At 34.8% G+C, this 25,857-nt stretch overlaps 6 protein-coding genes across 6 annotated transcripts; 5 read left to right on the top strand and 1 right to left on the bottom strand.

Moving 5' to 3' along the window:
- The first annotated feature begins 1,458 nt into the window (after nt 1-1,458).
- On the top strand, nt 1,459-3,451 carry LOC142505531 (MYB-like transcription factor EOBII). Its single transcript, XM_075618556.1, has 3 exons — nt 1,459-1,684; nt 1,934-2,063; nt 3,082-3,451. The coding sequence occupies exons 1-3, from the start codon at nt 1,549-1,551 to the stop codon at nt 3,395-3,397; spliced, it is 582 nt and encodes a 193-aa protein (XP_075474671.1). The 5' UTR covers nt 1,459-1,548; the 3' UTR covers nt 3,398-3,451.
- Nucleotides 3,452-6,012: 2,561 nt separating this feature from the next.
- LOC142505616 (large ribosomal subunit protein bL12c-like) lies at nt 6,013-7,906 on the top strand. The gene is made up of 2 exons (XM_075618679.1): nt 6,013-6,675; nt 7,768-7,906. Exon 1 carries the CDS (start codon nt 6,090-6,092, stop codon nt 6,657-6,659), a length of 570 nt encoding a protein of 189 aa, XP_075474794.1. The 5' UTR covers nt 6,013-6,089; the 3' UTR covers nt 6,660-6,675; nt 7,768-7,906.
- A 1-nt stretch (nt 7,907) lies between these two features.
- On the top strand, nt 7,908-9,881 carry LOC142505617 (carbonic anhydrase-like). Its single transcript, XM_075618680.1, has 5 exons — nt 7,908-8,044; nt 8,161-8,228; nt 8,337-8,393; nt 8,438-8,543; nt 8,610-9,881. The coding sequence occupies exons 1-5, from the start codon at nt 8,012-8,014 to the stop codon at nt 8,706-8,708; spliced, it is 363 nt and encodes a 120-aa protein (XP_075474795.1). The 5' UTR covers nt 7,908-8,011; the 3' UTR covers nt 8,709-9,881.
- Nucleotides 9,882-15,194: 5,313 nt separating this feature from the next.
- Nucleotides 15,195-18,107, top strand: LOC142506098 (RNA exonuclease 4-like). The gene is made up of 7 exons (XM_075619247.1): nt 15,195-15,730; nt 15,874-16,025; nt 16,103-16,233; nt 16,304-16,515; nt 16,593-16,799; nt 17,510-17,590; nt 17,671-18,107. Exons 1-7 carry the CDS (start codon nt 15,696-15,698, stop codon nt 17,906-17,908), a joined length of 1,056 nt encoding a protein of 351 aa, XP_075475362.1. The 5' UTR covers nt 15,195-15,695; the 3' UTR covers nt 17,909-18,107.
- Nucleotides 18,108-18,888: 781 nt separating this feature from the next.
- Nucleotides 18,889-21,886, bottom strand: LOC142505235 (peptidyl-prolyl cis-trans isomerase CYP38, chloroplastic-like). Its single transcript, XM_075618125.1, has 7 exons — nt 21,559-21,886; nt 21,133-21,429; nt 20,794-20,993; nt 19,990-20,225; nt 19,750-19,892; nt 19,599-19,670; nt 18,889-19,360 (listed from the first exon to the last, which is right to left on the bottom strand). The coding sequence occupies exons 1-7, from the start codon at nt 21,742-21,744 to the stop codon at nt 19,133-19,135; spliced, it is 1,362 nt and encodes a 453-aa protein (XP_075474240.1). The 5' UTR covers nt 21,745-21,886; the 3' UTR covers nt 18,889-19,132.
- An 821-nt stretch (nt 21,887-22,707) lies between these two features.
- On the top strand, nt 22,708-25,225 carry LOC142505761 (WAT1-related protein At3g28050-like). The gene is made up of 7 exons (XM_075618869.1): nt 22,708-23,067; nt 23,173-23,238; nt 23,333-23,446; nt 23,831-24,071; nt 24,202-24,360; nt 24,460-24,611; nt 24,877-25,225. Exons 1-7 carry the CDS (start codon nt 22,853-22,855, stop codon nt 25,037-25,039), a joined length of 1,110 nt encoding a protein of 369 aa, XP_075474984.1. The 5' UTR covers nt 22,708-22,852; the 3' UTR covers nt 25,040-25,225.
- The last annotated feature ends 632 nt before the right edge of the window (nt 25,226-25,857 follow it).

The raw sequence follows: 25,857 nt of genomic DNA on the forward strand, positions 1-25,857 counted from the left end.
TAAGGAACCTATAAAAAAAGTTAATTGATTTGACACAATAAAGTTGAGTGTAAGTCACGCTTGATGATGGAGAGTGATAGAGAGAACTATGATAAAAAGTGAAGAGCAAATAACATTAATTTTATATTTTTTAACATAGAAAGTTGGGTTTTCTCGATTCTTGTGTAAATAAAATTAACACATTTTAGAAATGTACTATATTTCTGTATATAAACTAAATAGATCATAAAAAATTTTATTTTAGAATTTTTATAATATTTTTAATTTCTCACAAAATTTATGCATGGTTTATAAATTTAATCAATTAAAATAGATTCTTATTAATACGTTATATAATATACAATATATATTTTTTATTTATACTTTTGAACTTTCAATTTTAATATAATATTGATGGGTAATGACTCAATTTAATTATTCAATTTATTATTGAGGCCCAGATTAATCATAAAAACCCAAACCCACAATTAATTATAAAAGTTCAAGCCCACTATACACTCCAGAAAAATTAAGAAAGGATTCTAATTATTCAAGAGAGAATGGTTTTATGCTTAAATTTTTTAGTTTTCAAATAACATCTTTGAATTTATTTTCTGATTTGAGCGTCCGAGTATCTACGCCGGGCAAATCCCACCAACTACTTGGACCCGTTTACGAAGCAGCAGAATAATTCGAATAATCACAATTTTTGGCTACATCAGCTTAACGCCGTCCGTGGGCAACTTTACCTCGTCATTGAGAATGAATATTCAATCACACAAGTCCAATGATGCTGATAGTACATCTTATTGTCATGTTTATTTTAGAAAGAACAATAATCGATAAAATTCTTTCACACAATGATAGGTAATAAATGAAGGTTATCCTCTACAACAATTTTTAATTTTATACATATTAATGAAGAGGTAAATAAATTTTTTGGTTTACTAATTTTTCTATTTTGAATTTTAGTCCATTAAATTTTCAAAGTTGAACTCTGGTGTAATTACTTGGATTTTTTTTTTTTTTTTTTTTGCTTTCCAGGCTTATTAAATTGTAGATTTGCCTAATGTCAACGTCAACCGTTGGACCAAAATAGTGGAAAACCAAAATCAAAATTTGAAAATTTAATAAATCAAGACCTAAAATTACACAAATTAGCAAATATATATATATATATTCACTGTTTGAACGGTTGATATTAACGATTAATTCGTTTTATTGAATTAAGTGAGAATGGATTTTTTACATTTTCTTTTTCGAACAATCACATCAGTATACTTTATCCAAAAAAATTGCAAACCTATTGAATATATGTACAAGCAATGTGTATAGTTATGGAGATGTTTACAATCCGCGTGGAAAAGGAAACAAAGTTAGGTTAAAAGCTCTTAATTTTTTTGTGTGATGCCAATTAAAAAAGAAACTTTAAATTGGTCTAACTAGACAAGATCTATAAATTGAGCACCTCCTCCATTGCATTTCTTCAATTATACAAAATTATATCTTAGTAATTTAAATATTTCTCTTTCTATATAAACACTCATATATAAATAAATATATGCAGAGATGGATAAAAAGCCATGCATTTATCAAGAAACTGAGGTGAGGAAAGGGCCATGGACCATGGAAGAAGATCTAATTCTCATCAACTACATTGCCAATCATGGCGAAGGTGTATGGAATTCTCTTGCTCGATCTGCAGGTATTCGATATTTTCGTTTCGTGTTCGTCTACGTTTTATTTCCGACTTTCTAGATGACCTCGTAGACGATACCTCATCCATCACGAGTTCGATTCAGCTCGCGGATTGAGTTTAAATAAAAATATGGGAGGAGAAAGAAGAAGTGTAAACCCTAACATACAGTCTTTCATAATATATGTATGTAAGGAAAGCCCTAACATATATATGTTTGAAGGTGACTGATGATTTGATCGTGAGTCTTTCTTTTAGGGCTTCAACGCACCGGGAAAAGTTGCCGGCTACGTTGGCTTAACTACCTTCGGCCGGATGTTAGAAGGGGAAATATAACAACCGAGGAGCAACTCTTGATCATGGATCTGCATGCAAAGTGGGGTAATAGGTATTTTCATCAAATAATTAATTTCTGATGTATCAAAATTATCTTCGTCTAAAATTTTTGGTATGAGTTCTTGGGTTCGATATATGTACTTTTTCGACTGATATTTTATAATTTGGAGATAAAATCCAATGGGAAAAAAATGACGATGAAAAATGGTGGTTTTTTTCTCTCATCGTGGGTTTTGAGGTGTAGGTGTGTATAAATAATTTAGAAATCTAAGTTTTACTCCTTCACCTCCAAATATATATATAAAAATCATAGAAGATTTGGAGGGAGTACGTTCTCTTATTCTTTAGATGTCCAAATTAAACCATGCCTCAATTGAATTGAAAACGAATCTTGATTCCGCAAAGAAACATATGAATTTCTACTTACGTTTGTGGCAAAATACAATTCTCTTATCTATTTCTTTCAAAATTCAAACAAATTAAATTATTTTTTCCTTGGTCAAATCCACATATTTTATACCCCCACTTTGGAATCCTTCCTTTTTTTACAAGCAATCTCGTCGATTTAACAAGGCACGTTATTGTGTTTACTAGCAACTTAATTTATCGGTCGATCTAGGCCACTTTGGTATATAATATAGTAAAAATTATACATGCATGCGATTATATATATATATATATATATAATGTGTATTCGTGCGTGTGTGTTCGTGTGACTTTGATATTGAGGTTTTGTATTATGATGGGAAATTTGATTTAGAAATGAAAGGAAGAGAAGAAGAAATCGAAAAGGTAAGGCGTGAAGGAAGTAATACGTTGTGAAGGAAGACGATCAAATTTCCAAATATAGGAGAACCCATTTGAAATAGGGCACATGCATGTTAACGCTTGCTATCATTTAAAATAGAACCTCACTACATTATTATGTTGAAATAGACGTCCACCTTATTGTTTTGGCTCTTCCAATGGTCCCATTAATTTCAACTACGTGCATAAATATATATATATATATATATATATATCTATCTTGATTTTGTATGTGATATAAATTTATATATTTTCTTGATCAGATGGTCGAAGATCGCAAAACATTTGCCTGGAAGAATAGATAACGAGATAAAGAACTACTGGAGAACTCGGATCCAGAAGCACATCAAGCAAGCCGAGACTTTTACCAGCCAAATTTCGGAACACAGCAACGATCAAGCGAGCACAAGCTGCGATCTCTCCGGCATCTATCCGACTCATCACGCGGTTGAATCTTACTCCCCAATTTCATTTAATGGGAGTGTGGAGAATTTTCAAGGGCCATTCTCTCATGAAACAAATGACAACATTTGGAGCATGGAGGACTTTTGGTCCATGCAGTTGCTTAATGGAGATTAAAAGAAATATAATTTATTATCATCAATCAATAAACCACTTACTCCTGATTTTAAATTATTATCATTATATTATTCGAATCAAGTATTGACATGTGTAATATATAAATTACATATGATAAATATGGATATATATATATATATATATATAATAATATGGATATATCTATACATACTAGCTAAATGAATCATAGGTTCGATTTCCTAAATTTCGTTTTTAATACACAACGTACATTTAGTTATTGGACATATATTTTTCGTCTTTTGTCATAGTGTATAAAAATTATGCAGTCTAATATTATTCGAAAAAACTTAAATTAACAAATATGACTGTTAACATTGAAACTTGAACCTAACTCAACCCAAAAGCTAGTTCAAGTGGATGGATTGCCCAAGACTATATATACAACTCCCAAGTATTTTATCCAACCGATGTGGGACAACTAATACACCCTCTCACGCCCATTAATGAACATTTGGAGCGTGGAGTTTACAAATGACCCAATTATGGGTAGAAAATGTGATCCAACTATGAGCAGTCTAACATATAACGGTGGAACATGAGCTCTGATACCATGTTAAGATTGGAACTTAGACCTAACTAAACCCTAAAAGCTAGCTCAATGGGCGAAGATTATCCAACACCATATATACAACTTCAATGTATTTTATCCAACCGATGTGTGACAACTAACAATGACCCTGAGATATTTCGACGGCGTTACGACGAAGTAAATCTCATCTCAAACTCGAACACCATTTTTGTTTAATTAAAGGAGAAACTTTTGTTGATTCCAAAAATTAGGTAAATAAAAGGTTTGACGTTTGGAAATTAGTTAACTTACTAAAGCTTCAACTTTCTAATTAGTTGTACGGAGCGTACTAATTATATGTCAATATTATTCATCTATCAAATCAAATGTTTGCCCCAAAATTAAAGATAAGCTAATTAGTTAATTAGGTTAATTAACATATATGTAGGACATGTATAAATATCAAGTCGCGCGTTCAAATAATGATTGTTTATCTTAATCTAATGATCCTTTTGTTGATTAAACATATTGACAATTTGATAGTAAATTAATGTACTTTTTCCATGACGAAGAGTTCGATAGTTGGATATTCATATGATAGAGATTTCTCCTTAAGTGACATTAGCCGACTACATTAGTCGTGTCATAATCATCTTTATATTTGGCCTTTTCAATGTTTCAAATTTTAATCTTTCTTTTTGTAATGTGTTGAAGTGCAATAATTGTTCATGTTTGGTGGCACAATCGAAATATGATACTTGAGCTGTTATACGATTTAAAATATTTGAGTTGCATCGTTACCACCAGCTATAGCTTTTGGTAAAGCGGCAAGTGTTCGATCTTATTGATTGAAAAGGGTGCAGTTATTGGAAGAGAGATTGTTGGCGTACAAGAATTATTTTTGCTTGATAGCGCAATCGAAATATGATGCTTGAGTTATTGTATGGTTTAAACTATTTGATTTGCATCATTACCATTAGCTACAACATTTGGTAAAGCGATAAGCACTCGGTCCTACAATTTGTATCAGAATCAAGATTATCGGTTCAAAGCCTGTTGATTACAAAGGAGTTCAATTTGTGGGAGGGAGATTGTTGTAGTGCAATAATTGTCCACGTTGGTAGAGTGATCGCAAAGTGATGTGGTGCTTGAGCTTCTGTACGGTTTAAAATATTTGAGTTGCATATTTACTACCAACTATAAGTTTTAATAGAACGACAAACGCCCGGTTCTAATTAATTAATTATTAATGCAATGATATGCTTGTACATGTATTTACCATTAATATCTTAAAGCAAGTAATGTTTTTTTTAGAAAAAATGGAAATAATTTTATTTTAAAACATTGGGTCTATAAAGAAATTGTCCACATTCATTTTCGTAGATACAATATATGTTGTGAGATGGGATAAGATTGAATTTGGTTGGGGCCAGATACATGCGGGAAACAAATACCGAACTTAACTCAAGAAGAACAGGCAAGCGGAAAGTTGGCACACCTATTTCAGTCAAATTTTGATAATTGCTTTATTTATTACACTATAAATCTGTTTCAATTTCGACATTTGCCTAACTCTTAACTAATTTCATTTGCAGAAACACGATTTCCAATGGTTCCATGCATCCCATTCATTATTTAACTAAATGTCAATCCATGTTACTTTATTTTGTCGTGATATATATATGTATTTATGTACATGTAGATGTACGTATGATGTATTATGTTCTTCAATGATTTCCGTTTGTTATTCAGGCAATAGAAAATAAAATAGGATCACGAAGATTATGCGGTTCGACTGGTTCACAGCCTACGTCCACGGAAAAAAAGATTGACATATATATATATATATATATATATATATATATATATGAATATGTTTTGGAAACAAAACCTTTTAATTCTACAACTCGTGGTCAACATAAAATGGGCCTTTAACCTATATGACTGCAAAGGGCCGCAAATATTGGTCTTACGCAGGGACTGAACCTAATGGATATATCATAAATCGGGCTTAAAGAAATGGGCCATTTAGCCAGCCCATGGGCATTAAAGTCCAATCTTAAATTTAAACCGATAAAAATTGGCTTCAATTCTATCATTCTGCACACCCTTATCCTATCTCCTCCGCTGACGCTTCCACTCTGATAATCTTCCAAGCTAGCTATGGCTTCATCTCTTTCCTCCGTTAACCTACACTACCCCTCTTATCCTACTCCCTCCACCGCCTCTCCGGCGCACCCCTCCAAAATATTCCCCAAGCAAATGTTCGAGTCCACAGTCAAAATCGCCACTAAACTGCACAGCCGCCGCGCCACGGTTCTCCGTCCCATTGCCGCAGTTGACGCCCCCGAAAAAGTCGTCGAGCTCGGAGACCAGATCTCAAACCTAACCCTTGCCGATGCTCAGAAGCTCGTGGAGTACCTCCAGGACAAGCTCGGAGTGTCCGCGGCGTCATTTGTCCCAGCTGCTGCCGTCGCGGCTGCCCCGGCGGCTGAAGAAGCTCCGGTGGTGGAGGAGAAGACTGAGTTCGACGTCATGATCGAGGATGTGCCTAGCAACTCTAGAATCGCGACGATTAAGGTGGTTAGGTCTCTGACTAACCTGGCTTTGAAGGAGGCGAAGGAATTGATCGAAGGATTGCCAAAGAAATTCAAGGAAGGAGTGTCGAAAGAAGAGGCCGAGGAAGCGAAGAAGCAGCTGGAAGAGGCTGGGGCTAAAATAGCCATCGTTTGATGATATCATATCCCTGGTAAGAAGAATTGATTAATTTTATTTTTTGTGGAGGATTAAGAAATCTGTAGCTGAATTCATGTGATGGAGTAAACCTAAAAATTTTCAGTTCCATTGTGATCATACATTGGTGCTTGGGTTTATTGGTGGATAAACTCCATGGATTGTTGAATTTGGTAGATCAAAATGGGAATCTTTTGGTTGAAATATTGGTCCATTATGAAATTGCTATTAGCGATCTGGGTTGCACAAGAATCGACGGTAGTGGATATTTGTTGGATTACATTTTGAGATTTGAATATTATAAAATAAATTAAATACAATAAATTGAGTACAAAAAGATTGTGAATTTTAAATAAAATGTGAGTAAAATGAATCTATTTCAGGGTAAGTCTATTACGAGACGGTCTCACGAATATTTATCTCTGAGACGGGTCAACTCGACCGATTTTCATAATAAAAAGTAATATTCTTAGTATAAAAAGTAATACTTTTTTCATAGATGATCTAAATAAGAGAATCGTGTTACAAAATACGACTAATGAGATCGTCTTACACAAATTTTTGCACCACATGAGAAACATTCATTTCTATGTAACAATATATTGTCAATTATCGATTGTGCTACTATATCTATATACATGCAACTGTGTGTAAAAAATTTCATATGAATATTGAAATAGATGTAGTGTTTTTATATTATATTAGATATAAATATATATCGACTACTGGTCATATATTTAAAGTAAATTCAAATAATTTGATATGAAGGTATAATTCTATATTTTAAACACTCAACCAACCATCACGCATGCGTATATCTTCACTGCTGCAGTGCTGCTGCACCACATCTATCAATTTGTTTTGGCTTCAACTAAATAACTAATAATCATTGATTTTGAATTGATATAAACATTTTTGTAAAAAAAATGTAAATATGAAAATCAAATTTTCGGGTTTTAACAAGTTTTTAAATATTTTTTACATAAATTTAAATTTATACGTACAGATACTTTCGCTTTCCTTTCCTAACATTTCTTGAAATATTTTTTGATCGATTAATTAATTATTAGTTAATTAATTCTTCTTCCCTGCACACAAAATTATAAAGGGTGTGAATCCCATTGCCAATCGCGCAATGTCGACCATAAGTTTAAACGGGTGCTTGCTTACTCCATCTGCCCACCTATCCAGACCCATTGCCGTCACCACATTCCGCCCCGTTTCCTCGGCAAGGCTTGATGCCCTCGTCACAGCCCCACCCAGCCTCATCCGAAATGAGCCTGTTTTAGCGGCCCGTCATCCACCCACTTTTGGTACTGATCGTCTCCATTTCCCTCAACCTTAATGAATGCATGAATGCCAACATGGTGCCGCCATATGATACGGTACTTGACTTGTGATTTTTTTCTCTTGGGCGATTCAGTTTTTTTTTTCTTGTTTTTTCGATTTTAACCAAAGTTTGAACACTGTATTGGCAAATTTCCTAAATATAATATTTAAGACTGAAAACAGACCAGGTACGGCGCCGGAGTTGGGTCTGCAATCGAGTATGCTGTGCTGCACCTCAAGGTAATAAAATCTGATCACAGATAAATTTTCACAACGTTATATATATTGGAAAAACTAATGATAATTATTTTTTTAACATGTTCAAAAAATATTAGTGATTGGGCAGAGTGTCTGTGGAAGAATCAAGGAGCTCATGTCTTTTGCGCTCGATGGATCTTCTAACATGTAACGAATATTAGTTTATATCGATATACATACTTTTATTGTAGTGATTTCATAGAAGATTGGGTGAAAATTTATTTACCGGCGAAGAAGAAGGTGATTGCCGAGTGTAGGGGAACGCCCTTTGGAGATCAATGCGCCTTATGTGAGAAGGTACCACAAGCATAAACGCATTTGAGATTTAACAATATTAATTGATTGAACTTCACATGCATGCAGGAGGCAGTGAATGTTTCACTTGGAAATCTTCTGTCATGTGAGAAGGTACCACATGCTGTATTTCTTTTCCTTAATCCTAAAATAATAATGTACAAGTAACGGGGAAGATTAAATTACACATTATCTAATATTCTCATATTTACTAGCTTAACTAAATTGTAAATATATCCGGCAAATACTAGTAGAGGCTTGATGGGCCTCTTTGTGGGCTGACTGTCCTAAAAATGGGCTGAAGGATGCAGGGTTGCCTGAGGCCCAGTTAATCAACCCACTATGTACAGATGATCAAGATTTTGGGCTGTAAAATTTGGGTCTCCTTTCGTTTCTTTTCTTGGACAAGTGTCGGCCGTTTTTTGTTTTTAATTAGGAGGTAAAGGGCCACAAAGTATTAGGGCGAAAATTCATTAATTTTTTTTTTAAAAATAAGAATTGGTTTTTAAACAAGTTTATTGAGTTGTTTATACAATGAGAAATTTATCATGGGACTTGAGATCCACCCCCAAATTAAAAACACACATGTTTACGTATTGTTTTTTTAAAAATAAATTTCATATTACAATCGGTCGTTCATCGTACCATCCCGAGTTCTTGAAAAAACCTTGTTTTTATAACAAGCCCCGGCCCATGTCAAATCATACGTCGAAGTGTAGGAAATGTAAACCTTAACCGATTCTCGATTTGGTTTAGTAGTTGTAACAATAAAAGAAAATGAAATCCCAACATTGCTTCATTAGACCTGAAGATATGACATGACAAATTTATGAAACTTCTTGCATTTCAGATTTGTGCACATCTCATACAGATCATAATATATCTGGCTTTATTGTAAACCACAATTCCAGTTGACAAACAAATGTGTAAGGTAAAGAAAACCAAGATCAACCATAAATTAATTACATGACACATCAATAAGGTCTGATGTTGTGAGAATTATTGACAAGTAAAGCTTCAAGTGATCGCGATTTTCGGGTTCTCGGCTTCTTTTAACAACTCCGCCAGTCTCCGCTTCTCATCTTCTATGTTGGGGCTAGTCGTTCCAAGCTTCTTTTCTTTCATTTCAACCACATATTCCAGGATTTCAATCGGAATCGAACCCAAAACCATTTGAAAACAGTTGATTCCATATCTCAAATCAAATATCAGGCAAGAAAATTCTGATAAATTGTTGTTTATTGTTAGCATGTTACCTCCCCATTGCATCATATGTGCCAACAAGATTGCTGTAAACTGCTAAAGTGTCAGCATGGTCTGGTCCGGATTCAGCCTCAAGAATACTTCTAGCCTCTTCAAACAAATCAGTTGTTTATTTGGGTCATCCATGAAAATGTATATTTTTTATGTTAAGAATATTACTTTTTATTGTGAATATCGGTAGGATTGACCCGTCTCAGATAAAGATTTGTGAGACCGTAGACCTACTCTTGATTTAAAACAATACCAAAGAGGGCAGATTTCTTCCCTCCCGTGGCACGGAACTTTAGAACGGCACTCTTCAATGAGGCGTTGGAGAAGGGAAAAAAAATTTAATTGGAAAAAATATCAAAATTTTTAAGTACTATTACCCCTTAAAATGGATTAACTATACACGTTATATTTGACATTAATGGCACCGGCACCAACTTTATATTGAATTTACCGACAATTAGCGATGGCCGGATCATCTCGATATTCTATTCATATCGCAATGATTTTAGAGGCGACGAACCACGATGAATATATTGTGAATTTATTTATTTATCTATATCTTTTTAATACTTGATTTGTTATGAATCGATCTTATTCATAAATATGTAAATGAACCAAACCGTTTGTGAGCTATTCGAAACTCGATTCGATAAAAACTCGTTTGAGCTCGTTTAAATGAGGCTCGTTAAGATAAACGAACCAAGTTCAAGCTCTACAATATTCGGCTCGTTAGCTTGTGAACATGTTCGTTAGTAAATTCATAAGTAATATCTTAGATGAAAAATAATAATTTTGATATTTAATTTATTGATTTAACATATTAATTATGAAATATAGAAAAATATATTAAATTTATTTATTATAATAAATTGACAAATTTTAATAAGAATATTATATTTTTTTTCTAAATGTATAATTTATTTTTTAATGAATTTAATGAATATTTAAATGTACAGTTCATATTTATTGAGCTCGTTTAGGTTCGATAAAAGCTTGAATAAGCTCGTGAGACATGAATATATTCGTTAAATAAAACTCGAGCTCGGCTCGGCTCGACTCGATTACATTCCTACTTATTCATGCATGTTCTAACTTCTTTGTGAGCTCGACTGATGTTATGTTTGTGTCGTTGACTTGTTCGGATAGATAAAATTAAAGTAAATTAAAGATCACTGACTTATATTTAACTTCACCTCAAAAATTATCAAGAACTTAATCCAGCTGGTGTGATATATCTAACACATACATTATTATGTTAAGGAATGAACAACTAGAGTGTGAAGTTTAAAAGACATTAACGATTGACCAATAAGACAATCTAACAAATAACAATGAGTTTGAGCTTTGATATCATGATAGAATTATAGATTTGTATATAACTTCATCAAAAACTAGCTCAATGAAGAAGATTGTACATGTCCATATATACAATTCTATAAAATTTAATTCAGTCCGTATGAAACATCTAATGCCTTAGATAAGTGTAATTTGAAATTCATCGCTCAAATTTATTCTCAGATCAATCACTTCATCAAAATAAAAAAAAATCCATGAACACAAACTCAATTCAAGTTATAAATAATATTGAATGATTTGACCAACTCATAATTTACACAACGTAATCGGACGGATCCCAATTCACATTATATTTTCAGATAATTGAAGTGTTGGTCCCACGTGCAGAATTTGAGATAATAAAACTCGAAAATAAATAATAAAATGTACACTGAGATTTACGTGGAAAACCCCTAAAAATTATTAGGGTAAAAACCACGGACAAGATGAAAAGAATTCCACTATAATATTTTGTGGTGTATAACTCACTCACTATGTTTCCAAAGAGAACACACAAACTCTTAATACAGGAGGACAAAACACCTCACAAATATTATAGAACTAAGCACTCAAATGCTTATAAGATGAGAGAAAACTCGAAGAAGAGATGATTTCAGAATGAATGGGGAGCTCTATTTATAGAGCCCCTTGTCCGTGTGAAGACGTGTTTTTAACGTGTCTTGTGATAAATTTAGTCAATTCTGCCAACCATTAAATTCTTTTGTCAAACATGTCTACTCCATTTATTGAGCTTGTCGACATGAAGAAAAACCAAGAAAAACATTTATATTGGAAGTGAAAAAATATCATTAAAACATGCAAGAGTTTTTTTCTTAAGAAAAAAAGGAAAAAAAAAACACACAAACACACAGTTTACATTCACTATCACGAGAGCATCTTCCCTCCATTAAAGAAAAAGGGTTGGCTTTCATTTCAGTTTGACTTCACTTGTGGCTCTTTTCATGGTGGAAATTCAAACGACAAATAGTACAAAAGCAACACGGTCAAACTTATGATTAACTATTATTAGATCATATGTTTAATATTAAAATGAATTCAAGGGATGCTCAACTCGGGTGTAAATGAATTGAGTCGATTCGCAAATTTTTCGAGTCGAGTCAAAAATATTTGATTCATACTCGATCTTATCGAATTTGAATCGAACTCGAACATGTTCGAAATTTTTTTAACAAAACTCGAGCACAAATTATGTTGTTCTATAGTTCGCGAATCATTAATATTTTATTAATATAATATAATTATATATTAATTAAATAAATTTCAAGCCTTTCGAGTACTTGTTTTCGAGTAATAATTCGAATACTTCGCGAAAATGTTCGAATCGTTTGAGTCGAACTCAAGCTTTAATTCGAACCGAATTCGAGCCAAAATGTTTAAAATTTTCGAGCTTCGAATTGAGCTCGAACTCGAATAAAACTAATTCGAGTCTTAAATTTTTCATGATATTCAACTCGATTCGGTTCGTTTATACTCCTATGCTCACCCCCACCATAAAAGAATATCCAAAACTCCCTATGATTTGACACCATACTTGGGCATTGTTTGGCATGAAATATGAGATCTTAATTGATTATATGACTTTGTTTCATCTAACATTTTGTTCAAGGTCCAAGGATTAGAGTTATAAATATATTATGCTATCCATATATATTAATCATATATTTAGAGATTATTTAACTAAATGACATTTTTTTAACTATGAATTTAAAATCTTTCTCAATATCTACTATTTGTTTATTCTTTATATTTAATGTATGCCTGAATATCATTTTGCAAAAAATTAAAAAAAATAAAAAAATGAATTCAAAATACCTTATTCATTGATAATTCATCGTCTCATCTCACGAAAAACATGATACTCTAGGTTTAAAAACCCGACTCAAAACATTAGGGGTGTGTGTCAAACTCATGAAGTATATACTTGAAATAATGATATCGGCACAAATACGTATAGACATCAGCCTCAACTGTTGACAGTGGCTGTCTTCCAATAAGAATTAAATACTTAATTCTTTAGTAAAATAAAAATAAAAAATACATATCATGTTTAAAAAAAAAACTGTCAATTTTTAGGTCCTATAATTGAAGCGCACACACGTGCAAATCCTTATCTCCTTTTGACCAGCTGAGGTTTGAAGAATCATATTCCCTTCTTTTTCAGTGTATCTTAGCTTGTTCAAACATTGGAAAAAGGGAGAGGATCGAAGATGCCTTTGAAATGTTCATGCAAGACACACTCGGTGGCCCAAGTTTTTTTACTGGTCCACTCTCCCTTGGTATTTTCATTCAATTCAGACACTTCACACTTTGTTGTCTTAAGCAAAACAAGTTTTATAATACAGACATGTCAATGGAATTTCATAACGGCAGAGTTCAAACTATCGTAAGCAATTATCTTATTTGTTGATCTAATTATTCATGCTTTGCTATATTAGTACTATCAACATTAATATTATCCACGTGTTGAGATATGGACTTTCGGATACACGACTGTATTGTTACTCCTACGAGTAGCATCTCACCATGAAAATAGGTCTACTTAACTATTTTCAAGCATGCTGATCTGGCACAAGAAACTTTTGACAAGATATTTATCAGTGATCCTCTTCATAAAATGTGGGAATTCAGGGTTTTTTTTTTTCCAGTCTAATTGAAAGAACAACACTTGCTAAGTTTGTGGCAAATGTTGCATGCAGCTTCACATCCAGGAATGCCATCAAATTTCGTGTCAATGTGGTATAGCGACCTGGTCATCGCCAATTGATCAATATGCTAAAGATATCTTCTATACGTTAAGATGGTCTGGATTGATCCGTATAACAAAATACGATCCGTGAGACCGTCTCACACAAGTTTTTGTCTTATTACTAATGGGAATTTTGTGATTATCATCGTTAATCTTCTTCATCATCATAAATTTATTTGTTTATTGTATTTTTATTATTACAAGATTTTAAAAAATAAAAATAGGGAAAGGTAAAAAAAAATAAAAAAAATTGGGAGAAAGGGAATATCTAATACCAACCAATCCCATGAATTTGGGAATAGTCATTTATCTTGAAAGCGCATTCTTATTCTCTGGTCATATAAATAATAGGCTTAGGGAATGAACTGAGAATACTAATTCCATTTCCAGCTCATCGTGTCATGCCAATCTAGGCCTAAAGAAAGAACAAGATGACCATATCAATCGCATCGTATTAAAAATCTGCATAAAATCTAAAAATAGAATAGATTAGACTGTGTTAACAGAATATTTGGGCTATAATTCTCAAATGCAGTAGAGATTTCCTTTAAACCTCGAACATGCAATTTGATAGACACCATTAATGCTCAAGGAATTCATTACAGCCATGAGATGAAATATGAACAAAGAATTACAGAAGCTATGGACTAGCCACCACTTGCATGGCTTACTCTTCCGTTTTCTGGGTGAACTAAAGCAGCACGTAGTAAAACTTGGTGTGGGAATTGATAGCTATTTGGTCGGCCAACGGGAGCAGGTCTCTAATAACTGTAAAATTGCCATACTCCATATGGAATGAGTGATTAAAAAATAAGAAATGTTTGGGGAAAAAAGATGAGTTGTTGCATGGAATTAGAACTATGAAAGTGGACTAGAATCCTTATATTCCACAAGGATGTCTTTTTCCACAGCACATCTAAAATCATGGCCCCATTTCAGTCAAAAGATGGTCTTTCATACACCTCAACCTGGCTCTCTCCGAATTTGATTAATTTGGATTATACAACCATAAAAAATAATTATTTTTTCAGGTGGGTTCTAGAAAAGATTACCTGCCATCAGCCAATTTAATACATTCATCCGAGTCTCCATTGCTTTTGCTGAAATGGCACACACATTGCTAGTGTAAAGAAAAGATCTCACTTTGATGTATTGATACTCTTCTGAAGTGCATCACTTCACATTTGCTTGAGCCTTTACCACACATCATGGAACACTTTGCTGAGAAGACTATTTATGATTGGTAACATGCAGCAGCACAAAATTGAATTGCTGCATAGATCACGTAAATGTAATGAAGAACTGAATGCATCATAAAACACACTACTTGACAACATTTTCAGTATGTTAACAAGAATACATTGGCACCGCCTGTTATTCTTACTTTAAACCAAAAGAATCCACCAAGACATTAATAACTTTACATTAACTCAATAAAAATGGCAAACGAAAAGCATTTTCATAGAAAAATCAAGGGCAAATTGCCAATATTACAATGTGGAAGAAGGAGATTATGGCATGGTGATCAGAAATATTCTAGCAACTCATAATATGGGTTCCCAAGGCATTTGGGTTGCCAGTAGGTTTTTAGGTTAGCCAGTGGTGAGTGGTACAAGCCGGTGAGAGCCCAAGAAGAGGAGACCAGCATTTACACAACTAATGGTGTAATTAAGGACCTAGGAGATTCTTTCGAACCTAGGGCGGCATGTATAAATACCTTTCATATTGTTACTCTCTTCCTCAATTGCTCCAAGTTCTCAAGTTAGACACTATTTTGGCCGGACGTTGATCGGATAATCATGGAAAGCAGATATGAGACTTCTGAGAATCTAAGGTAAGTATGACACTTTGATGCAATGATAACAATGATCAGTTACCTTCAACAGGTAGTGGATTCCATGAATCTACAATAATATTTACCTGATAGAAGGGAATACTCTTGAAAGATGCCTAAATCACTAGATATTTGCTCGTCAGGAACAAATGTGCTGGATGCTATAGACAGTTCAACAAAATGGAGCATCTGGTTGAGCATATGAGGACTTCGTATCATTCAAATCATGAACCTATGTGTGGAATTTGTAAAAAGCATTGTCGGTCATTTGAATCTCTCAGAGAGCATCTAATTGGTATTCTTCAAACTCTCAAATGCTATGATACGTTTCAGTTTGAATTTAAAGTCAACAGATGTGTGTATATCTTTTAGGACCATTGCCAAAGGCAGAATGTGAAAAGGTATTCAAGGAACAGGGCTGTGAACTTTGTTTAAATATCCTTGACAACCGGTATGCTATTCGGCTACATCAGCAGACATGCCAATTCACACGCCAAAATAATGTAACAATCATATATCTCTATCTCCTTTTCATACAAATTATATAAAAATTAATCCTGAAAGCATTTCCAGGACTTGCTACGTAGGATGGCTAACTTAGGCATCCAAGACGATTTAAGGACTGATAATTGCAGAGGAAAAGCTGTTGCTCTGGCATGCAAAATGGTTGGCGGCGGCAGTGATGGATCCTTGAATCTTTGCGCGAGGGTTTGCCTCATTGATGAGGATGAAAAGATAATCTTTCATACGTATGTCAGGCCACAGCTTCCAGTCACAAACTACAGGTTAAAGATTTATGCCCCAACTAAATACGATGTCAACAGTAAATTCCAACAGTATCTGAATTATTGAATTTCTTCAGGTATGAAACAACAGGGATACGGCCGGAACATCTGAGGGACGCAATGCCTCTCAAACAAGTTCAGCGAAAAATTCAGGATTATCTATGCAATGGTGAACCAATATGGCAGATCCGCTTTAGAGGTGGAAAATCCAGAATCCTTGTAGGCCATGGTCTAGATCATGATCTCAAATGCCTGGAAGTGGAGTATCCAACTTTATTGATCAGGCAAGCAATTTCAGCTGAGCCAGCACACTGTTAAAGGCTTTTATGTCATCATATGTCATACTCGGTATTTTTTGGATTTCACAAGATTTCACCATTAAGCTATAAACCTTTACCTTTAGGCCCTAAACCTTGCAGGCTTGAATATCACGAGACCGTATAAAATTCTTTGATAAAGTCCACAGGAGTCTTAGATGTAAAAGGCAAAAGGTAGACAAAACAAAAAGGATCTCATTGATGGCCCATGAGACAATTCAAAAATCCAGAAACCGAAATCAATATATAATAAAAGATAAAGTCCACAAGTAAAGTAGCCAAAAGAATCAGAGCTTATTCTTAGTTTTTGAATAAAAAGTTATAGTAATGCTTGCTCAGGTGAAAACACACGAGAAAAATATCATATCATATAGATGCCTAACCTCGATGAGATCAGTTTCTTGAAATTAATCATCAGAAGATTAAAGGGCTCCTTAAAATACATGATTGCAGAGTATTATGAACATAGACTTGTAAAGAAAAGACTTTAGTTTTCTCCAATCGTTACAACTTGGGTGTGTCGTTTAGAATAGTAAAATGATTCTAGCATTGAGGCCTTCCAAACTCCAAGGTTGAAAATTGTGTTGATCTACCTTAATGCCTATCCAATGTCTTGAAGTTGTGTGATTAACCATTGATATATGACAGTATTTTTAGTCTTGCGACTCTTTGTACAGGGATACAGCAAAATATCCGCCACTGATGAAAACAAGCAAGCTCAGCAACTCACTGAAATATATCACGAAAGCACACCTTGGGTGAGAAGCTTTAAACATGCTTAATCAGTTGATTTGTTGCAATCCTTACTCTCCAGAGAGTGAACGTTATGTACGTATAGGTACGACATTCAAACTGGTGTACAAGATCCTTATGAAGACTGTGTCGCAACAATGAGGTTGTATGTGAAAATGAGATCACAAATTCATAAAGTGGAAGACTACCCCTTAGCTTCAGACCCGCAGAATCGAAACAATTTTGCATCATCAAGGCAGAACGAGCTTGAGAGAATGACCCCAGAAAAGATGTTGGAGATCTCAAGATCTGATTACTACTGCTGGTGCGTGGACTCCAAATAAAAAAAAAAGGAAAGAAATCAAATCAAAAGGCTCAGACAATCTAAAGGAGGAGGACTCTATGAATTGGGCACCACAATATGCTTGTGTGAACTAATTCATTTACCTGCTATTATATTTACAAGTTATTAATCCTTTTTACGTTATCATTTAAGTTATTAATCCTTTACTACATTAGACATCGTTCAGTACTAAAGATGATGTATTAAATGATTATAATTTCTCGTTTAATCGAATGTTTAGTTCAAGTTTTACAAATAATTGGATTCATGATTCATTATGTTATTCATATATATTGATTTATCATATTTATGTCCTACGTATCATCTCATGTATCAAACGATATAAATATAAAAATCTTTATTTTCACATTTAGTAAATATGTCAATCGAAACCTAGTAAGTCATAAGCTCAATTAGCAACAAACAGAGGAGTCTATAAATACGAGACGACTAGAAAAGTCAGTCTAGTCAATGAAACAACAAAGTTCTCCGATTCTCTGAACATCTGTTTTCATTGATAGTATCAACATGCAGTCTTTGACAACAAAATAAGCTTTCAGTGAACATCTGTTGATTTCTTCAAACCGTGCTCTCCATTTCTTACTGTGCACTAGACTCAAAGGGCCTCCCAATGAATCATTTCGTGTTCCAATTTTCAAGTTCGTAATGGCCTTGTATTCCAATTCTTCCTCACATACCCCGAATCATATGGCTCGTGTCCATCTTACAGTCACCAAGGAAAAAACGAACAAAAAAAATCTGGACATGTTCACACAGCCAAACGAATGAACGAGTGATGCAGGAGAACCAACAGAGGAATATGTTAATCTTTAATAATGGTTCATTGGTTATCTATGTAGTCTGTAAACTTGCTCAGTTCTGATATAAATGTCATCGTTTTCAAATATTAATTAACTAAGAATTACATCCTTATCTTTTTTTAGAAGAATATTCAACCACTAATTTTATAAGACCACAATATATTTCTTTTTCTGAAATTTTTATTCAAGTAACTCGATACACTTTGAATCTACTTCAAACCATTGAAATTGACCACTCGATGACTCTAAAAACTGGATTAATCCTACGATGTTTCTCAAAATAAATTCAATACACCATTCACAAAATTTACTGAATCATTACGACAGAATACGGGCATTGCTCAATAGAAAGGAAGTTCATGTCTTTTCAGAGGATCCTTAAATCGATAGCCCAAACATGTGATCTATCCAGCAATCTTGTAGCTGGGATTTACAAGATTTTCCAGGCCTGCCACAACTTGCATGGATTCTATTACATCTCCAACCTTTACATCCGCCAAAATATCCTCGTTTTCTATTACATACCCAAACACCGCGTAGCGACCATCCAGTATGTTGGCATTGCTAGGAGTTAGTTCACTCTCTTTCAACAGCCAAAATACCTGGCTTGAACCCGAATTGTTCTCGAATTCCTGTAGTCAAAACCAAGCATGGAATGACTTTGGGAACATTTTATACTAAAAACCCGAGATAAAAGACTGGATACACTACATCTGCCTCCCAAAAAAAAATTGGCTAATTTTTTCGAAAAAAGTGAAATTCATCACCCACCCAAAAACCCAAAATTCCATTGAATCATCTCACTAGTTCACCACCTCTCTAAAACTGGATTTTGGGTACAATGCTGATGGATCAGAAGTCACAACTCACCTCTCGAGCCATGGCCATAGTTCCAAATGCATTAAACGGAAGCTTTGTTTGGGCCTTGTATAGACCAAGTTCCTGTCAAGAAAGACATTTCTTAAATTTCTTACAGGAGACGTGTGGATTTTTATAGGGGCTCTGTGAATAACAAACTTACTTCCAGAGTCTCTCCGTAGAACGGAGCCTTTTCTCCCTTCGCCATAATTTCGAGAGGAACTGTGCGGGTTTTTCCCGTACTGGGATCAACAAAACCCTCTGCGGGACCATCAGGATCTCCTGTTTGGACTACAAAGCCATCCGCTACAAAAGAAACAGAAATATCATATTGAGCATCACAAAAACAATGTATATAATGGCATGGTTATAACAGAATTAACTTTCTTAACCCATTTTTTACCTCGCTGAATCTCCATGCCGTCGTAGAAATGCCTTTCAACCAAATCCAGCATGTTTCCAGCAGTTACAGGGGCGTTATAACCATCCAAAATAATACGGAATATGCATTCATTCATGTTAGGATTGTTCTTCAACTTGACCTTCATATTGACAGTAGCCCTCCCCTTCAGTAGTGGCATATCTTTATATTCATCAGGCACTTCATATGGAAAGCCATCCACCATATCCTCTTCAACACTGCAGAAACCCAACGCCCCAGGAAGATCTCAGCTGCAGTCAATGACAAGGGTTTAAATAAGAATAACTTATTTTTGGAAACTTCTTGTCTTCAACTTATTCCCGTTTCTAGACCTTTGGAAATCGATAAGGTTCGGGTTATCAGCAGTTCTCTAATAAGAAATCCCATAAAGATAGATTTCCTAAAAGGACAGCACCCACAAAAAATCCCCTGTACAAAGCCAAATGAACTCAGATTCAAACTATGTGACATAAAACTAGAACCTTTTGGATATATGCATCACTTTTCTTACATTGACGGAAAAAGGGTTAACATGAAACTTGAATGTGAGATGATGGGATCGACATGAACGCCATGACCAAGCAGGATTCCAAAATAGCCAACATGTTAATTTATCTATGACATGAAACAGGATAAGAAACAATTGAGTTTAAGAGCGAACAGATCTCCTATTTATGTTAATACAAGCATCGTAACAGAACCATAGGATTCTCAATAAATCTAAATGTTTGGAATCAGTTTCGTGTTCCATATGAATGGTTGAGAAACAAAGATTTCATGTCTCACCCCCCAACATAGGTAAGCAACTCCTTCTGCTTAGGTGCAACAGCATCGCGATTCCTGTCCTGCACAATTTGTTGAAGCTCCTCGATTCCTGCTTCCAGCTTGTTGAGCAATTCAACCCCAACGTCAACCTTTGACTTTGCGAGACCTTGGACAATCAAGGTTCTACCTTGCTTGAGATTCATTGATGCCTGCCTCACATTCTACAGCTCAAGCAAGTGCTAAAAGTCAAAACATTATTATACATTGTGGAAATTGTAAGAACGCCTATAAACACGAAATCTTAATTTCATAATACGACAAACGATGAACAAGACCATATAAACAATTGAGGTTTCTCACTCTTTCCACAAGATCAAGGGCCCTGACACCTGCAATCTTCAAACTTTCAGTAATATCTTCAAGTGGCTTCTGAACCTCCCGAATCGCCTTATTGTCAATAGGTAATGCATACCTCAACAATGCTCCAGGGTCCTTAATCGGCGGCCCCGAAATCAGAACCGAAACATCTGGCAATGCTGGAAAAACAGCTTTGGCACTAGCCATTTCTGGCCATCCCAATGCATGAGCACCCGTAACCAACCCAACCGCAAGTGCTACAGAAATGGCACATTTTTTTATTGCAGAAAACCCATCTCTCTGCAAAACATAAAGCACATCAAACCCATATTTTAAACTTCAAATTTCTAGCAAAGACTACACACACCAATATGATCATTCACAATCCATCCCCCACAAGAAATCTATGAAACATGTATACGAGCTTGCCTGTTCATCTGCAGGGAGAAACGAACTTGGCTTTTGAGAAGAACAAAGAGGCGTAAACAGCCGGGTCGAAGAATTACATAAAGATGAAAGCTTGCCACACTTAGGTGGAACCTTATGGGCAATAAACTTTGTGGTGGCTGTTAAATGTGAAGATGGACAACGGTGGGATGAAATCATTGCTGCCATTGATGAAAAAAACTTAGTTCCCACTTTTTCAGCAAAAGATTAGAAACAACATCGGGATCTTGGATAAAAGAAGACAGGCTGTGAGAAAACGATTGGAGAGAAAAAAGATAAGATTAAAAAAATCCGGGAAAATCCAAGCCACGGCGTGTGTCGAATCGAACATCATGCGCATAATTTAGTCAACCTCACTCTCCGGATAAGATTATCGATCTTCAACTGAGAGTTGTAGGGCCCTAGACTATTGGGCCTCATTTTAGACCGGGCTAAAAGTTTTATTCAATTAAATCCAGGTAAAGCCCAATAAATATTTCTTACTATCAATCGAGCACCTCCGTACATAATTTACAATATATTTTATTCATTGTAATTAGGTCTAACCCTGTGACCTTTGTGTCATATAAACTATAAAAAAAATTATCATAAAGGTACCATTTTCGAACAAGAAAAATAATAAATAATTTATGTTATCATATTATTTAAAAGATTTCAGATATATAAAAATTGAAAAGTAATATAATTTATTATATCAATCAATAAAATTAATTATAATCATAATTTAACGAAGATTAGATCTCTTGTAAGATTGTCTCACGAATCTTTATCTGTGAGACGGGTCAACCCTACCGATATTCATGATAAAAAAACAATATTCTTAGCATAAAGATTAATATTTTTTTATGAATAATCTAAATAAGAGATCCGTCTCACAAAATACGACTTGTGAGACCGTTTCACACAAATTTTTGCCTTCAACGTATATATATTTGATGGAACGAAATGATTGTTGTAAATAAAAGGTAGGCATGTTTTAAAAATGTTGCTTTCTTATCATAAAATTTAAATATATTATTTAAAAATTTCAAAATAAAATTTCTGGCACGATTTAATAAGAATTTTAGCACGAAACCAAATTTGGACAAGTTTGATAATAAGTAGTGAAACAAAATTAAAATTGCAATTTGGCATTAAAAGCACGACACGATATTGTCCGAATGGTTGCTTGCAAATTACATCAATCCTTCGTCCACCACTCCCCATCACACTGTTATACTCAAACAAGCAATTGTTTCGAGCAGCGTGGAAGCCACAATACAAAGCAGCGGAGGACATGGCGAGAAGCGGAGGAGCACGGAACCCCAGCAGCTTCTGCTACAGGGAGGTACTGCCGTTTACGGCGATAGTGGCCATGGAGTGTACCAACGTCGGCCTCAACACACTCTACAAGCTCGCCACTCTCCGCGGCATGAGCCGCCACGTCTTTGTGGTTTACGCATACGCCGTCGCAGCTCTGGTTCTCCTCCCGTCGCCGTTCTTATCGCGCCGGTCGGCTGTGTGCTCAATTTCTCTCTTTTGACTGTATTAATCCGGTTGCTTGTTTTTAATGTCATGGTTGACTTTTGATCGATAAATTTGGCGTGAATCATTCAGATCACGAGCTCTACCACCGTTGAATTTCTCCATACTGATCAAAATCGTTCTCCTCGGAATCATCGGGTGTGCCAAATTATTCATGGATTAATTGGTGAAATCAACTTACAATTTAACCAAATAATCGTTTTAAAAGTACTTTTTTTCCCGGTGAATGCAGGTATACTTCGCAGATAATGGGATACACCGGAATCAATTACAGTTCTCCGACGCTTGCTTCGGCGATGAGCAACTTGGTCCCGGCCTTTACTTTTGTTCTTGCCATCATTTTCAGGTTCTGTCACTTCCTCTCCCTTTTCAGCTTTTCTTTTTCTTTATCATCGTGCAGGGATTTATATTATTATTATTAATTTGCGGTCGTTTTTATCTCTTCTTTAAAATTCAATAATTGATCATTCATGGGTTACGTGATACCAAGCACTAGCTTTTTTTCTTTGGCATTATTTTTTTTAACGTGAATTGTTAGCTAACCATATGGATATATATACAAGCAATGGTTGTGTATCTATATTTTGAAGGTTACGTACGATACTTAAAATCCAAATCCACCTCAGTAAAATTTTTCCCAAAAATGAAAAGTAACGTTGTGGTCCGATCTTTTCCACGAAGTACATCATTCGATAATGGTGTTGGAAAGTGGTTTGGGATATTTTTGCAGGATGGAGAAGGTGAAGTTATCAAGCACGAGTAGCAAGGCCAAAATAATTGGCTCAATGGTCTCAATATCAGGAGCCTTCGTGGTGACTTTGTACAAGGGCCCGATCTTATTTCCTTACACAAACTACTCTCGCGTTTCACTACATCGTCAAATTTTGAGTTCCTTGCAATCAAATTGGACGATTGGCAGTCTATTTCTTGCCGTCGAGTACTCTCTGGTCCCCCTCTGGTACATTGTCATGGTACGAGCCACCCCTTCGAATCCTTATATTCCTACAACTACTAATAAAATAAACTTTTCAATTCTAGTATTGTTCTGTCTTGGCAAACTTACGAGTCTCGGGATTAAATGGTTTATTGTGAATGTGCCAGACTCAAATTTTGAAGGAATATCCAGCAGAGCTGACACTAATCTTCTCCTATACCTTATGCGTGAGCATTCTGGGTGGTATTGTTGGATTCTTCGTGGAACCAGATTCCAGCAAATGGAAGATCACGCCTAGTGTCGCATTGGCCTCTTACCTATGCTCCGTTAGTATCAAATTGACACACTATCTAATTCATATTGGCCGATATGATTATTCTTCTCTGATTTTGTGAACTTTTTTTAATCGAATGAGCTTCGAACAGGGAATATTTGGCTGTTGTTTAAACAATGCTGTTCATGCATGGGCCTTGCACGTGAGAGGGCCGGTCTATGTTGCTATGTTTAAGCCACTTTCCATCGCTATAGCTGCGGCCATGGGAGTCATCATCCTAGGCGATACTCTTTATCTAGGAAGGTAATCTGAATATAAACATTACTGCCGAGACATCTCTCGAAAGCACTGCCAAATTTAGCTCGACAAAACCCAACCACATGAAAAGTTTTCAACGGTTTGGGGCTAAAACCCAAACCCGTTCGTCGAATTATTGAGCTGATATCATGTTATCTAGCTACACCTTATTTTTTTTAAAACCCAAACCCGTTCGTCGAATTATTGAGCTGATATCATGTTATCTAGCTACACCTTATTTTTTAAAAAATAAAAATTGAACGCTTTGCAGTGTCATCGGAGCAACAGTAATTGCCATTGGATTTTACACGGTGATGTGGGGCAAAGCCAAAGAGGAGATGGTTGAGTTCGATGAAACAAGCGATTTGGAATCGTCCTCGGCAACCCTAAAGCATCCTTTGTTACGAAGTCACAAAGCTGAAGAGACCCTCTAGAGATAATTGAAAATGAATAACCAGCTGAATTCTTGCAACTAGTTTTTATGCAAGAAATGCAACGACGGTGAATAGGTTGTAAGGTAATTATCCTCCGGGACTGTATCTGCATGCCCACCAAGTTATGTACCGTTAAAGATTAGGAAGTGTAATGGTAGAGAAAAAAAAGAAAAAAGAGAAGAGGTTGTATTTGATATAGTTTATCTAATCATTGATATGATATATATACTTATAGAAAAATTTGCGATCAAAGGGGTTAAGTACGAAAAATTCGATTTTCGCAGAAGGATGATATCGAATGAAGATCTAACGACCCATGTTTGGTCAAACACGAGCCATTTATATGCAATTAGAGCAAAACACTATTGATAGTGTCGCATTTGCTATCATTCAAGCTCGAATTCAACAATACATTTTGACAAAATTTAAAAAAAAAAAAAAAAAACAATACATTTTGACAAATTATTAACACATGATTTGAGTAAGAAAAAAATTGTTGGTTTAATTAGGTAAACAATGTTGTTTTATTTTTTTGTTTAATTCCCTGAACTTAGAAACACTAATATATTATTCTTTCAAACTCACATAAAAAACACAAAATTATATCATCTATAATTGTAGAAGTGAAAAAGAGGTTTTAGTATGAGATTTTTAAAGCGTGTTTATCTTTGGAAGTAATTTATGATCAGTGGAAAGAAAATGAATCTTAAAATTAGAGTGTTCTTAATGAAATATTTTATATTTTCAATTCTCTTGTCTTATTTATTATTAATAAAGAAGTAATTTTTTTTAGAGTTTTAGAGTGAACGTAACTCAAT

The sequence above is a fragment of the Primulina tabacum genome, chromosome 10, assembly GCF_025594145.1.
Source record: "Primulina tabacum isolate GXHZ01 chromosome 10, ASM2559414v2, whole genome shotgun sequence".
Classification (NCBI taxonomy): Eukaryota; Viridiplantae; Streptophyta; class Magnoliopsida; order Lamiales; family Gesneriaceae; genus Primulina; species Primulina tabacum.